This window comes from Heterodontus francisci, chromosome 30 (genome assembly GCF_036365525.1).
Source record: "Heterodontus francisci isolate sHetFra1 chromosome 30, sHetFra1.hap1, whole genome shotgun sequence".
Classification (NCBI taxonomy): domain Eukaryota; kingdom Metazoa; phylum Chordata; class Chondrichthyes; order Heterodontiformes; family Heterodontidae; genus Heterodontus; species Heterodontus francisci.
The window spans coordinates 58,533,477-58,549,250 of record NC_090400.1 but is presented as its reverse complement, the minus strand read 5'-3'; the positions used below and the strand labels follow the sequence as shown (position 1 = coordinate 58,549,250).

At 52.7% G+C, this 15,774-nt stretch overlaps 1 protein-coding gene across 4 annotated transcripts in view; it reads left to right on the top strand.

The window, feature by feature from the left end:
* The window catches only part of LOC137346839 (transient receptor potential cation channel subfamily V member 3-like), a 68,999-nt gene that overhangs the window by 5,431 nt on the left and 47,794 nt on the right, over positions 1-15,774 (top strand). Inside the window, exons 1-2 of one of the 4 annotated variants that reach the window (XM_068010760.1) lie at positions 7,385-7,474; positions 8,454-8,615. In XM_068010760.1, the coding sequence (XP_067866861.1) occupies positions 8,500-8,615 (116 nt within the window). In that variant the 5' untranslated portion in view covers positions 7,385-7,474; positions 8,454-8,499. The other 3 variants (XM_068010762.1, XM_068010761.1, XM_068010759.1) reach the window with 3 other exon arrangements.

Genomic DNA, 15,774 nt, shown 5'->3' with positions numbered 1-15,774 from the left:
TCTCCATCCCCTTCTCACTCTCTCTCCATCCCCTCCCAAACCTCTCTCCATCCCCTTCTCACTCAATCACCATCCCCTCCCCCACTCTCTCCCTCCCCTCCCCCACTCTCTCTCCATCCCTTCCCACCTTCTCTCCATCCCCTTCTCACTCAATCTCCATCCCTTCCCCACCCTCTCTCCATCACCTTCCCACCCTCTCTCCATCCTCTTCTCACACTCTCTCCGTCCCCTCCCCCACTCTCTCTCCAGCCCTTCCCACCTTCTCTCCATCCCCTTCTCACTCAATCTCCATCCCCTTCCCACCCTCTCTCCATCCCCTTCGCACCCTCTCTCCATCCCCTTCTCACTCTCTCTCCCGCCCCTCCCCCACTCTCTCTCCATCCCTTCCCACCTTCTCTCCATCCCCTTCTCACTCAATCTCCATCCCTTCCCCACCCTCTCTCCATCCCCTTCCCACACTCTCTCTATGCCCTTCCCATTCTCTCTCCATCCCCTCCCCACCCTCTCTTCATCCCCTCCCCCACCCCCACCCTCTCTCCATCCCCTTCTCACTCTCTCTCCATCCTCTTCCCACTCTTTCTCCATCCCCTTCCCACCCTCTCCCCACGCTCTCTCCATCTCCTTCCCACTCTCTCTCCATCTCCTCCTCCACTCTCTCCATTCCCTCCTCCACCCTCTCTCCAGCCCTTCCTCCACCCTCTCTCTATCCCCTTCCCCACCCTCTCTCCATCCCTTCCCCACCTTCTCTCCATCCCCTTCTCACTCTCTCTCCACCCCTCCCCCACTCTCTCTCCATCCGCTTCTCACTCTCTCTCCATCCCCTTCCCACCCTCTTTCCATCCCCGCCCCCACTCTCTCTCCATCCCTCCCCCACTCTCTCTCCATCCCCTTCATTCTCTCTCCATCCCCTTCCCACCCTCTCTCCATCCCTTCCCACTCTCTCTCCATCCCCTTCCCACCATCTCTGCATCCCCTCCCTCACTCTCTCTCCATCCCCTCCTCCACCCTCTCTCCATCCCCTGCCCCACCCTCTCCATCCCCTTCTCACTCTCTCTCCATCCCTTCCCACCTCTCTCCATCCCTTCCCCACCTCTCTCCATCCCTTCCCCACCTCTCTCCATCCCTTCCCCACCTCTCTCCATCCCTTTCTCACTCCCTCCATCCCCTCTCCCACTCCCTCTCCATCCTCTCCCCGCCATCTCTTCATCCCTTCCCCCACTCTCTTTCCATTCCCTCCCCCACTCTTCCATCCCCTCTCCCACTCTCTCTCCATCGCGTCCTCCACTCTCTCTCCATCCCTTCCTCCACCCTCTCCATCTCCTTCCCCACCCTCTCTCCATCCCTTCCCCACCTTCTCGCCATCCCCTTCTCACTCTCTCTCCACCCCTCCCCCACTCTCGCTCCATCCGCTTCTCACTCTCTCTCCATCCCCTCCTCCACCCTCTCTCCATCCCCTCCCCCACCAACCCTTCCCAACTCTCTCTCCATCCCCTCCCCGACCCTCTCCATCCCCATCTCACTCTCTCTCCATCCCTTCCCCACTCTCTCTCCATCCCCTCCCCCACCCTCTCTCCACCTCCTTCTCACTCAATCTCCATCCCTTCCCCACTCTCTCTCCATCCCCTCTCCCACCCTCTCTCCATCCCTTTCTCACTCTCTCTCCATCCCTTCCCCCACCCTCTCTCCATCCCTTCCCCCCTCTCTCCATCCCCTCCCCAACCCTCTCTCCATCTCCTTCTCACTCAATCTCCATCCCTTCCCCACTCTCTCTCCAACCCTCTCCCACCCTCTCTCCATCCCTTTCTCACTCTCTCTCCATCCCTTCCCCCACCCTCTCTCCATCCCCTCACCCACTCTCTCCATCCCCTTCTCACTCTCTCTCCCTCCCCTCCCCCACTCTCTCCAGCCCTTCCCACCTTCTCTCCACCCCCTCACTCAATCTCCAACCCTTCCCACCCTCTCTCCATCCCCTTCCCACTCTCTCCATCCCCTTCCCACCCTCTCTCCATCCCCATCCCACTCTCTCCATCCCCTTCCCACTCTCTCTCCATCCCTTCCCCACCCTCTCTCCATCCCCTTCCCACCCTCTCGCCATCCCCTTCTCACTCTCTCTCCACCCCTCCACCACTCTCGCTCCATCCGCTTCTCACTCTCTCTCCATCCCCTCCTCCACCCTCTCTCCATCCCCTCCCCCACCCTCTCTCCATCCCCTTCTCACTCTCACTCCATCCCTTCCCCACTCTCTCTCCATCCCCTCCCCGACCCTCTCCATCCCATCTCACTCTCTCTCCATCCCTTCACCACTCTCTCTCCATCCCCTCCCCCACCCTCTCTCCATCTCCTTCTCACTCAATCTCCATGCCTTCCCCACTCTCTCTCCATCCCCTCTCCCACCCTCTCAATCCCCTCACCCACTCTCTCTCCCGCCCTTCCCCCACTCTCTCCCCATCCCCTTCTCACTCTCTCTCCCTCCCCTCCCCTCCCCCACTCTCTCCATCCCCTTCTCACCTTCTCTCCATCCCCTCACTCAATCTCCATCCCTTCCCCACCCTCTCTCCATCCCCTTCCCACCCTCACTCCATCCCCTTCCCACTCTCTCTCCATCCCCTCCCCACCCTCTCTCAATCCCCTTCCCACCCTCTCTCCATCCCTTCCCCACCCTCTCTCCATTCCCTTCCCACCTCTCCATCCCCTCCCCCACCCTCTCTCCATCCCCTTCCCACTCTCTCTCCATCCCCTCCCCACCCTCTCTCAATCCCCTTCCCACCCTCTCTCCATCTCCTTCCAACTCTCTCTCCATCCCCTTCCCACCCTCTCTCCATCCCCTTCCCACCCTCTCTCCATCCCCTTCCCACCCTCTCTCCATCCCCTTCTCACTCTCTCTCCCTCCCCTTCCCCACTCTCTCTCCAGCCCTTCCCACCTTCTCTCCATCCCCTTCTCACCCTCTCCATCCCCTTCCCACCCTCTCTCCATCCCCTTCTCACTCTCTCTCCCTCCCCTCCCCCACTCTCTCTCCAGCCCTTCCCACCTTCTCTCCATCCCCTTCTCAATCTCCATCCCTTCCCCACCCTCTCTCCATCCCCTTCCCACCCTCTCTCTATCCCCTTCCCAATCGCTCTCCATCCCCTCCCCACCCTCTCTTCATCCCCTCCCCCACCCCCACCCTCTCTCCATCCCCTTCTCACTCTCTCTCCATCCCCTTCCCCTCTCCCCACGCTCTCTCCATCCTCTTCCCACTCCCTCTCCATCCCCTTCCCACCCTCTCTCCATCGCCTCCCTCACTCTCTCTCCATCCCCTACCCACCCTCTCTCCATCTCCTCCCCCACCCTCTCTCCATCTCCTCCCCCACCCTCTCTCCATCCCCTTCCCCACCCTCTCTCCATCCCTTCCCCACCCTCTCTCCATCCCCTTCCCCACCCTCTCTCCGTCCCTTCCCCACCTTCTCTCCGTCCCCTTCTCACTCCCTCTCCACCCCTCCCCCACTCTCTCTCCATCCGCTTCTCAGTCTCTCTCCATCCCCTTCCCACCCTCTTTCCATCCCCTCCCCCACTCTCTCTCCATCCCTCTCCCACTCTCTCACCATCCCCTTCACTCTCTCTCCATCCCCTTCCCACCCTCTCTCCATCCCTTCCCACTCTCTCTCCATCCCCTTCCCACTCTCTCTCCATCCCCTCCCTCACTCTCTCTCCATCCCCTCCTCCACTCTCCCTCCATCCCCTTCACTCTCTCTCCATCCCCTTCCCACCCTCTCTCCATCCCCTCCCTCACTCTCTCTCCATCCCCTCCTCCACCCTCTCTCCATCCCCTGCCCCACCCTCTCTCCATCCCCTTCTCACTCTCTCTCCATCCCTTCCCACCTCTCTCCATCCCTTCCCACCTCTCTCCATCCCTTCCCCACCCTCTCTCCATCCCTTCCCCACCTTCTCTCCATCCCCTTCTCACTCTCTCTCCACCCCTCCCCCACTCTCCCTCCATCCCCTTCACTCTCTTTCCATCCCCTTCCCACTCTCTCTCCACCCCTCCCCCACCCTCTCTCTATCCCCTTCTCACTCTCTCTCCATCCCTTCCCACCTCTCTCCATCCCTCCCCCACTCTCCCTCCATCCCCTTCACTCTCTCTCCATCCCCTTCCCACCCTCTCTCCATCCCTTCCCACTCTCTCTCCATCCCCTTCCCACTCTCTCTCCATCCCCTCCCTCACTCTCTCCATCCCCTCCTCTACCCTCTCTCCATCCCCTCCCCAACCCTCTCTCCATCTCCTTCTCACTCAATCTCCATCCCTTCCCCACTCTCTCTCCATCCCCTCTCCCACCCTCTCTCCATCCCTTTCTCACTCTCTCTCCATCCCTTCCCCCACCCTCTCTCCATCCCCTCACCCACTCTCTCTCCATCCCCTTCTCACTCTCTCTCCCTCCCCTCCCCCACTCTCTCCAGCCCTTCCCACCTTCTCTCCACCCCCTCACTCAATCTCCAACCCTTCCCACCCTCTCTCCATCCCCTTCCCACTCTCTCCATCCCCTTCCCACCCTCTCTCCATCCCCTTCCCACTCTCTCCATCCCTTCCCCACCCTCTCTCCATCCCCTTCCCACCCTCTCTCCATCCCCTTCTCACTCTCTCTCCACCCCTCCCCCACTCTCGCTCCATCCGCTTCTCACTCTCTCTCCATCCCCTCCTCCACCCTCTCTCCATCCCCTCCCCCACCCTCTCTCCATCCCCTTCTCACTCTCACTCCATCCCTTCACCACTCTCTCTCCATCCCCTCCCCCACCCTCTCTCCATCTCCTTCTCACTCAATCTCCATCCCTTCCCCACTCTCTCTCAATCCCCTCACCCACTCTCTCTCCCGCCCTTCCCCCACTCTCTCCCCATCCCCTTCTCACTCTCTCTCCCTCCCCTCCCCCACTCTCTCCATCCCCTTCTCACCTTCTCTCCATCCCCTCACTCAATCTCCATCCCTTCCCCACCCTCTCTCCATCCCCTTCCCACCCTCTCTCCATCCCCTTCCCACTCTCTCTCCATCCCCTCCCCACCCTCTCTCAATCCCCTTCCCACCCTCTCTCCATCCCTTCCCCACCCTCTCCCCATTCCCTTCCCACCTTCTCTCCATCCCCTCCCCCACCCTCTCTCCATCCCCTTCCCACTCTCTCTCCATCCCCTCCCCACTCTCTCTCCCCCTCCCCACCCTCTCTCAATCCCCTTCCCACCCTCTCTCCATCTCCTTCCAACTCTCTCTCCATCCCCTTCCCACCCTCTCTCCATCCCCTTCCCACCCTCTCTCCATCCCCTTCCCACCCTCTCTCCATCCCCTTCTCACTCTCTCTCCCTCCCCTTCCCCACTCTCTTTCCAGCCCTTCCCACCTTCTCTCCATCCCCTTCTCACTCAATCTCCATCCCTTCCCCACCCTCTCTCCAACCCCTTCCCACCCTCTCTCCATCCCCTTCTCACTCTCTCTCCCTCCCCTCCCCCACTCTCTCTCCAGCCCTTCCCACCTTCTCTCCATCCCCTTCTCACTCAATCTCCATCCCTTCCCCACCCTCTCTCCATCCCCTTCCCACCCTCTCTCTATCCCCTTCCCAATCTCTCTCCATCCCCTCCCCACCCTCTCTTCATCCCCTCCCCCACCCCCACCCTCTCTCCATCCCCTTCTCTCTCTCTCCATCCCCTTCCCACCCTCTCCCCACGCTCTCTCCATCCTCCCCACTCCCTCTCCATCCCCTTCCCACCCTCTCTCCATCCCCTCCCTCACTCTCTCTCCATCCCCTACCCACCCTCTCTCCATCTCCTCCCCCACCCTCTCTCCATCTCCTCCCCCACCCTCTCTCCATCCCCTTCCCCACCCTCTCTCCGTCCCTTCCCCACCTTCTCTCCGTCCCCTTCTCACTCTCTCTCCACCCCTCCCCCACTCTCTCTCCATCCGCTTCTCAGTCTCTCTCCATCCCCTTCCCACCCTCTTTCCATCCCCTCCCCCACTCTCTCTCCATCCCTCTCCCACTCTCTCTCCATCCCCTTCACTCTCTCTCCATCCCCTTCCCACCCTCTCTCCATCCCTTCCCACTCTCTCTCCATCCCCTTCCCACTCTCTCTCCATCCCCTCCCTCACTCTCTCTCCATCCCCTCCTCCACCCTCTCTCCATCCCCTGCCCCACTCTCTCTCCATCCCCTCCCTCACTCTCTCCATCCCCTCTACCCTCTCTCCATCCCATGCCCCACCCTCTCTCCATCCCTTCCCACCTCTCTCCATCCCTTCCCCACCTCTCTCCATCCCTTCCCCACCTCTCTCCATTCCCTTCTCACTCTCCCTCCATCCCCTCTCCCACTCCCTCTCCATCCTCTCCCCCGCCATCTCTTCATCCCTTCCCCCACTCTCTTTCCATTCCCTCCCCCACTCTTCCATCCCCTCTCCCACTCTCTCTCCATCCCTTCCTCCACCCTCTCTCCACCCTATCTCCATTCCTCCCCATCCTGTCTCCATGCCCTCCCCCACCTTTGTTATCCACCCCCTCTGATCCCCACCTTCTCTTCGTCCCATACCCCACTCCAATTTCCCAACCCCTTCCCTAATCCCACTCCCTTCCCCGACTTCCTCCTCTCCCCTCCCCCTACTGCCCACCGCTTCCCCACCGCCACATTTTCACCTATTTTCCCCCCCCCCCCCACTGCCACATCGAGAGTGATGGGCTGGGATCGGCCCTGACTCAGTGGGTGGCACTCTTGCAAAAGGTTGTGGATTCGCCTCGCACTCTCGAGCCTTGAGTACCTAATACAGGCCAACAGGCCAATGTGCAGTACTGAGGGAGTGCTGCACTGTCGGAGGGGCTGTACTGAGGAAGCGTCTCACTGACGGAGGGTCAGTACTGAGGGAGTGCTGCACTGCTAGAGGTGTTATCTTTCGATGAGACATTAAACCAAGATCGCATCTGCCCTCTCAGGTGAGCATGGAAGTCCAATGGCATTATTTCAAATAAGAGCCGGGGAGTTCGCCCCCAGTGTCCTGACCAACATTTATCCCTTAACCAACATCACTAAAAACAGATGATCTGGCCATCATCGATATTGCTGTTTGTGGGATCTTGCTGTGCACAAATTGGCTGCCACGTTTCCTACATTACAACAGTGACTACACTTCATAAAGTGCTTCATTGGCTGTAAAGCACTTTGGGATGTCCGGAGGTTGTGAAAATCGCTGTGGAAAAGGGATTTTATATTTTGTTTATTTTAAATCTGTCTAAATTTGCTTTCCAGCACAGTGACGGAAAAGCAGCAGCCGTCAGCAAGCCCACCATCACAAACATCGTTTGACAAGATGTTCTGGGTCTTTGCACGTGACTGTTTCTTTAAAAACTCGGTGGTGCAAATAGTTTCTACGCAGTTGATTGCGTTTCCAGTTTCCATTTCCCCATTTCACAGTTTGACTGGGAACTGTTACCAGCAGCTTGTGCCTCCGGTCCTGGGAAGGGGAAAGTATAAACAGGTACAGGAATGATTCCTGGGAAGAGGGGATCTTCCTCTGAGGAGAGGTTGAATAACCTGGATCTATATTCCCTAGTGTTTAGAAGAATGAGAGGTGATCTCATTGAAATATATAAAATTCAAAGGGGCTTGCTCGGGTAGATGCTGAAAGGTTATTACCTCCTGGCCAGGGAACCTAGAACATAGGGTCACAGTCACAGGACAGGGGACTGAGATGAGGAGACATTTCTTCACTCAGAGGGTTGTGAATCTTTGGAATTCTCTAACCCAGAGAGCAGTGGATGCTCAGTCATTGAGTAGATTCAAGGCTGAGTTTGATAGATTATTGGTACGAAGGGAATTAGGGGATATGGGGATAGTGCGGGAAGGTGGAGTTGAGGGGCTGAATGGCCTGCTCCTGTTTCTTATGTTCAATCCAGTTAGATATGGAATTGTATTTATAAACTGGTGAGTCTGAGTGCGTCGATCTGGCTGCATCCAGTTCCAGTGTGACTGATGGTGAAAGTACCATCTGTCTTACAAAAATATGAGGTGTTGCAAGTTATGGAGAGGGTCCTTGACGCAGTTTCATTGTCAGCAAGGAAGCTGTGAATAGTGGATGATATACTGAAGTCTGAGGCTTTAGATGACGTGGGCTTCAAGGGTTAAGTAAGGACTTGAAGGAAACTAATAGTTTCCTGTGCTGCTAGTACCGAGGTGCCAGATGTGGGCTCAGCTGTGATGCTTCAAGTAGTTGAACAGCATGCTGAAGCTCACTCTTTAGATTCCCACAAGAAAGAATGGCCATGCTGGTGAGGTATCTGAGGCAGTCTGTGCGCATAGCTGTCCCGCCAACAAGGAGTCAATGCCTTCAGGAAGAGAGGGGTGGTGGAGTGAGTGGAGACAATTGACAGAAGGAGGGGATTAAATCCCCCTTGTCACAGCTGTTTCTCAGCCTGGATGTTACGAACTACTGAAGGATTCTTTTTTCATTGCTGCAGATTCCGACTTAAAGGGCAACAGAACTGATGAACCTGTCTGGCAGGGATGAGCACCGACACAGGTAACCCCAGCGCAGCGGAGGATTTCTGGGACCTACCTGATGACATCTGTGTTAAGCTGATGAGGAATATTCACGAAGCTGAGTCTGAGGAGCAGGATAGGTAAGAGAACTGTTTTATATCAATTGTGTTTGAAATGGAGTGGACATGCCCGGTGCCAGGCCTTCAGCTGCCTCAGCCTGAGGCTCTGGAGTTTCCTTCCTGAACCTCTCTCCTTCTCCGTCTCTCTTTCCACCTTTAAGAAGTTCTTTAGAACTTTTCGTTTTGATTGAGATTTTGGATGATTATGCTGCTCTGAAGTGCCTTGTATCACACTCATGGGAAGTGCAGTACTGCAGAGTTACATTAAAAAAAAATTAAAAGACTGCTACACCTGCCTTCAACAAGGTGGAGGACAAAGTCACATGACATCTACCTTCTCCTGCACTGAAATACACATTCAAGTCTGCGAGAACTGAAACTCGTTAACCTCACCTGCGTTGAAATTATAGACAGCTTATCACACATGTATGAGAGCTATCCACAAAAATGAGCTAAAACAAAGGCACTCACAGACGCCACAATCACTGCAATAAAGTGTGAAAATACATCATCTTATCAAAATGGACTGCAATCAGAAATTATTGTATAGTTCCTCAGGAACTGAAATCTAAGCCACATGGGCAAAACTAACACTAATGAGTTTTACCTTTAAAGACAACCTTTTTGGAGAACAAAGAGGACATCAGCCAGGAATCTCCAGCCACAGAGAGAACATCGAAAGCCATCTTCAATTCCAGCACAAGACTGATAGATCAATTCCAGCTAAGACAGTTGAACCCTGCTGAGACGCAACCAACTGCAGCAGAGAAATAAGAGAGTGACTTTTTTAAACAAAGTAAAAGCAAAATATGTGGATGCTGGAAATCTGAAATAAAAACAAAAATGGTGGAAATACTCAGCAGATCTGGCAGCACCTGTGAAGAGAGAAACAGAGTTAACGTTTCAGGTCTGTGACCTTTTTTAAACAACTCCTCTGCTTGTGAAAATTGAACTAAGAAATACCAGCACTGTCTTCAAACTGAAGTGTTGACTGCCAGACTTCAACATCCCAGCAAGTGCAAGACAACCAGCAAACAGGCCTGCAACTTTAAAAAACCTACCCTCCAAGAGGATCCCGCAGGCTTTTCCTGAAAACAGCAGACTTTTACACATTGAGCTTTTAATGCTTCTTACCCTTTAACTTCTATCTATCTTTTCTTGAGTGTGCATGTGAGAGTGAATGTGTGCATGAGTGGTGTTGCAATCATTTTGGGTGATTATTGTTCAATAGATGTTTAATCTTCTGTTTCAAACCTACAAGAAAACCTGTCACTGTCTGTTTATTTGGCAAAGCATAGGGGCTGAAACACTAGTTTAACAAAAACACTGTCTGCAGTCAGTTGGGAGGTGAAAAGTGGAAGCCTCCCACCCCATTTCCCACCTGAAAGTAACACTTGTAATGTTTTACAAGATTGAAGGTGCTATATAAATGCAAGTTATTGTTGGTGTTTTCATAACCAGTTGTGAATATTGGAGCAGTAACAGAACAGATATCTCCACTCCTCCACCACCCCGCCCCCACTTCCATTACCCTCCTCTTGCCCTAAATAACAGCTTGTACACTTACAGAAGACAGTGAAAAGTCCTGGTTAGTGGATGAGGTGTTTAAACATCAAGCAGAAATTAGGAGCAGACTTTGGAGGACGTCCCAAAATGCTTTACCACCAATGAAGTACTTTTGAAGTGTAGTCACTGTTGCAGTGTAGGAAACGTGGCAACAAATTTGTGCACAGCAAGATCCCACAAACAGCAATGTGGTCATCTGCTTTTAGCGATATTGGTTGATGGATACACATCGGCCCCGGGACACCGGGAAGCTTGTCCGACTCCTCGCATTCCCACATTGCTTTCAGCCAGGGTGGGAAAAGGAGTGGTCGGAGAATCAGTGAAATTAACCACCAAAAAAAAAGCGATACGGAGATTGGGATTTTAACGTTTATATTGAGAAAATACTCTATGAAATCAAACTGTTATTCATTGCAGTAAAACTGTCAGGCAACCTGCAGCATAATCCAAGACAACCACTTAATGCAGTCCAATAGAATGAAGGACAACCACATGATGTAGTTGATTAGAAATTGGGACTGGTATGTGATACAGTCCAACAAAACAAACATAAAGTACATGGTATAGTTGAATAGAAAGGATGACTGGCCGATGGTATTGTCAAACAGAAGGTAGGTGAACCAAAGGAGATACTTGAACAGCAGATACCAGAGCCATATGTTATAGTCAAATACAATGTACAGAAGCCACATGCCGAGCTCCCCCAGACGATATGAGAACTTGGCTGCGACGTCAGGTATAAAATACGACAGCCACAACATGTAGTCCTGCAAAATGTATGTCTGCCAACTGAAGAATTCAGCCAGAGCGTAGGACAGGTAGAGCACGCGTTCTTCTGTGATGTACCACAGGCTAATGCCAGTGTCCTTCATGATGTACAGGAGCCAGGTGATGGACTGCATGTCAGCCATATACCACCACGCAGTATTAACCGGTAAGATGTAAGACACCCACTTTGCATGACCCAGCAAGCTCTGCGAAAGACTGATGGACAGGTCCAACATGACGTAGGATACGTATAAGGTGCAGTTCAAGATGGTGTAGGTGAACAGCAGGGAATAATCTCTGATGACATACGCCTGCCACGTGATATAATCTGTACAAACATACGCCAGCCACAGATTGCACCTTGATTTAATGTACGCTGACCACATGGAGAAGCTGGAAAGAACATTGGAGAGCCACCTGATGTAGTCATAGACCACGTATAGGAACCAATTGCTTTGGCCTGATGTACTGTATAGGAACCATAGGTTAGTGTCCAATATTACATATGACAACCACATACTAACTCTCCAAATGCTGTGCAGGAGCCACAGACACACAATATTGTTCATCAGATTGAATAAGACCCAGGCCATAGGGTTTAACAGGCAGTTGGAGATCCACATGCTACAATCAAACATCATGCAACCAAGCCAGATGGTACATTCCAGTAGAAAGTGTGCCAGCCAGATGGCACAGCCCAGCAGGAAATTTGGCAGTGACATCACAGTCCGACCCAATCCCTATGAGACGCTAAGTTACAAAATGAACCCTCATCGCTCTCAGCAGACGGGTGACAGGACTAGGAGCAGCAACCGTTTGGAAGAACTCAGGACGACAACCATGAAATGCATTAAAACGCCAAACATTGTGTGGGAAGGGGTGGGGCAGGCGAGTAAAATTACTCAGCAATAAATCTGCCTTCTTCAGTTCTTCCTAGAACCAGTGCAGCAACATCAATGTCGAACAGCGAGGTCTCTGTGCACTGTCACCTACCCATCCCACTCCCATTGTTGTGAAGCTCTTCCTCATTAGTGTCATTAACAATTAGCCTCTGAGTCAACAATCAGTGAGGCAGCCAATCGCGTGAGCTGAAAAGGGGGAATGTGTGAACTGGTGTATTGAGCCAGAGGAAGATCTGCCACTTAACGCCAGTGAGAAATTGCCAGTGGTGCCCCGCATGTTTGTGACTCTCTTGGGGAACTGCACTGTCTTCATGGAACCGAAACGGCTGTCGGTTTAACAAAAACATTGCAACATTCGGCTAATCCACTTCAGAAACGCCTGCGTCACCGACCCTCAAAAAGCCTCCACTATTTCACTGAGTCTTCAGTGACCCTCCCTAAATCTTCTCCTCTTCTGCTCTACCCTCTCTGTAAAACGGGGCATTGTGCTAAATTGAAAGCGCAGTCATACCAGATTATTCTTGCTGCCTTGTAAATGACATCGTCAAACGAAAATGCGATTACATTGAGTCTACAGCAACGAAACAGGCCATTCGGCCCAACTGGTCTACACTCCACACGAGCCTCCTCCCATCCCTCTCCACACAGTGGAGGGTCAGTGCGGCACAGTGGCGCAGTGGTTAGCACCGCAGCCTCACAGCTCCAGGGACCCGGGTTTGATTCCGGGTACTGCCTGTGTGGAGTTTGCAAGTTCTCCCTGTGTCTGCGTGGGTTTTCTCCGGGTGCTCCGGTTTCCTCCCACAAGCCAAAAGACTTGCAGTTTGATAGGTAAATTGGCCATTATAAATTGTCACTAGTATAGGTAGGTGGTAGGGAAATATAGGGACAGGTGGGGATGTTTGGTGGGAATATGGGATTAGTGTAGGATTAGTCTAAATGGGTGGTTGATGTTCGGCACAGACTCGGTGGGCCGAAGGGCCTGTTTCAGTGCTGTATCTCTAATCATATAATCAATCTCACACTATCAACAAATCTTTCTGTTACTTTCTCCCTCATGTGTTTATCCAGCTTCCCCTTAAATGCATTGTCCGCCTTCTAAAGAGGTAAATCTTTGATAAACACTTTTGAGTTGAGATGCTGCACTTTTCAACACTTTCTTGAGGATTAAGTGTCTGCTACTGCTGCTGAGATACATCTTATAGTTACAGCCCAGGAGATACGGACAATCCCAATCCGAAACCAGCAACTCCCTTAGAGTGCAAATATTTTTTAATCTCCTAAATGAGATTTCCAGATGAGTATCGGAGAGTACTCTACATCTGTCCTAGCAACAGTGATCCAGATAATAAGATCCTTTATTCTGTGTGTGATATCATCAGTGATCACACTCAAGGAACAGATTACATTCCCCAAGCACTCCATGTCCCTCCGACAGTGCAGCGCTCCCTCAGTACTGACCCTCCGACAGTGCAGCACTCCCTCAGTACTGACCCTCTGAACGTGCAGGGCTCCCTCAGTACTGACCCTCTGACAGTGCAGCACTCCCTCAGTACTGACCCTCCGACAGTGCAGCACTCCCTCAGTACTGACCCTCTGACAGTGCAGCACTCCCTCAGTACTGACCCTCCGACAGTGCAGCACTCCCTCAGTACTGACCCTCCGACAGTGCAGCACTCCCTCAGTACTGACCCTCTGACAGTGCAGCACTCCCTCAGTACTGACCCCCTGATAGTGCAGCACTCCCTCAGTACTGACCCTCCAACAGTGCAGCACTCCCTCAGTACTGACCCTCCGACAGTGCAGCACTCCCTCAGTACTGACCCTCCGACAGTGCAGCACTCCCTCAGTACTGACCCTCCGACAGTGCAGCACTCCCTCAGTACTGACCCTCTGACAGTGCAGCACTCCCTCAGTACTGACCCTCCGACAGTGCAGCACTCCCTCAGTACTGACCCTCTGACAGTGCAGCACTCCCTCAGTACTGCACTGGACTCAAGTTTCACATGAGACTTGAACCCACAACTTGTGGTACAGAGGTGAGTGCTACCCGTTGAGCCATTACTGACAGCCAGTGTGAGAGAACTCACTGTCTTGAGGTTATTCGTGTTTAATAGCACTTTGGCCAAGTAACAGATGATCTCCTGTTGGGCAGCAGGGAGTCAGCACTTTCAGAAAAGGAGGAGAGTGAATTGGGGCTGAGTAGGATGTTTGAGAAGAAATCCCTTTTCAGAAGTTACAAAGACAAATCACAAGGCTTGCTACCCATGCAGTTAGAAAGAATATTTTCTGAAATGACAAGTGGTGTTATACATACATGTCGGCTGTGAAATCCTGGAGAGAACTTCCACTGCTGTACTCCTGAATACTGACATCTCCTTGTGCCTCCTTTGCACTATGATAGTGACAACAGAGTAACTTCATTGTTGCATCACAAGTCTAGAATTATAGAAACTACTGCACTGTTCTGACAGTGTTGCTGGGTGTCAAGGCCTACATTACACTCTAGCCATTTATTCCAGGCTTAAGTTCATGGTTTACATTACAGGCTTCCATCTTTTTTTTATTCTTTCATGAGATGTGGGCGTCGCTGGCCAGGCCAGCATTTATTGCCCATCCCCAATTGCCCTTGAGAAGGTGGTGGTGAGCTGCCTTCTTGAACCGCTGCAGTCCATGTGGGGTAGGTACACCCACAGTGCTGTTAGGAAGGGAGTTCCAGGATTTTGACCCAGCGACAGTGAAGGAACGGCGATATAGTTCCAAGTCAGGATGGTGTGTGACTTGGAGGGGAACTTGCAGGTGATGGTGTTCCCATGTATTTGCTGCCCTTGTCCTTCTAGTTGGTAGAGGTCGCGGGTTTGGAAGGTGCTGTCGAGGGAGCCTTGGTGCATTGCTGCAGTGCATCTTGTAGATGGTACACACTGCCGCCACTGTGCGTCGGTGGTAAAGGGAGTGAATGTTTGTAGATGGTGTGCCAATCAAGCGGGCTGCTTTGTCCTGGATGGTGTCGAGCTTCTTGAGTGTTGTTGGAGCTGCATCCATCCAGGCAAGTGGACAGTATTCCATCACACTCCTGACTTGTGCCTTGCAGATGGTGGACAGGCTTTGGGGAGTCAGGAGGTGAGTTACTCGCCTCAGGATTCCTAGCCTCTGACCTGCTCTTGTAGCCATGGTATTTATATGGCTACTCCAGTTCATTTTCTGGTCAATGGTAGCCCCTAGGATGTTGATAGTGGGGGATTCAGCGATGGTAATGCCGTTGAATGTCAAGGGGAGATGGTTAAATTCCCTCTTGTTGGAGATGGTCATTGCCTGGCACTTGTGTGGCACGAATGTTACTTGCCACTTATCACCCCAAGCCTGGATATTGTCCAGGTCTTGCTGCATTTCTATGCGCACTGCTTCAGTATCTGAGGAGTCACGAATGGTGCTAAACATTGTGCAATCATCAGCGAACATCCCCAATTCTGACATTATGATTGAAGGAAGTTCATTGATGAAGCAGCTGTAGATGGTTGGGCCGAGGACACTACCCTGAGGAACTCCTGCAGTGATGTCCTGGAGCTCAGATGATTGACCTCCAACAACCACAACCATCTTCTTTTGCACTAGGTATGACTCCAACCAGCGGAGCGTTTTCCCCCTGATTCCCATTGACCTCAGTTTTGCTCGGGCTCCTTGATGCCATACTTGGTCAAATGCTGCCTTGATGTCAAGGGCAGTCACTCTCATCTCACCTCTTGAGTTCAGCTCTTTTGTCCATGTTTGAACCAAGGCTGGAGCTGAGTGGCCCTGGCGGAACCCAAACTGAGCGTCACTGAACAGGTTATTGCTAAGCAAGTGCCGCTTGATGACACTGTTGATGACATTTTCCATCACTTTACTGATGATTTGAGAGTAGGCTGATGGGGCGGTAATTGGCCGGGTTGGACTTGTCCTGCTTTTTG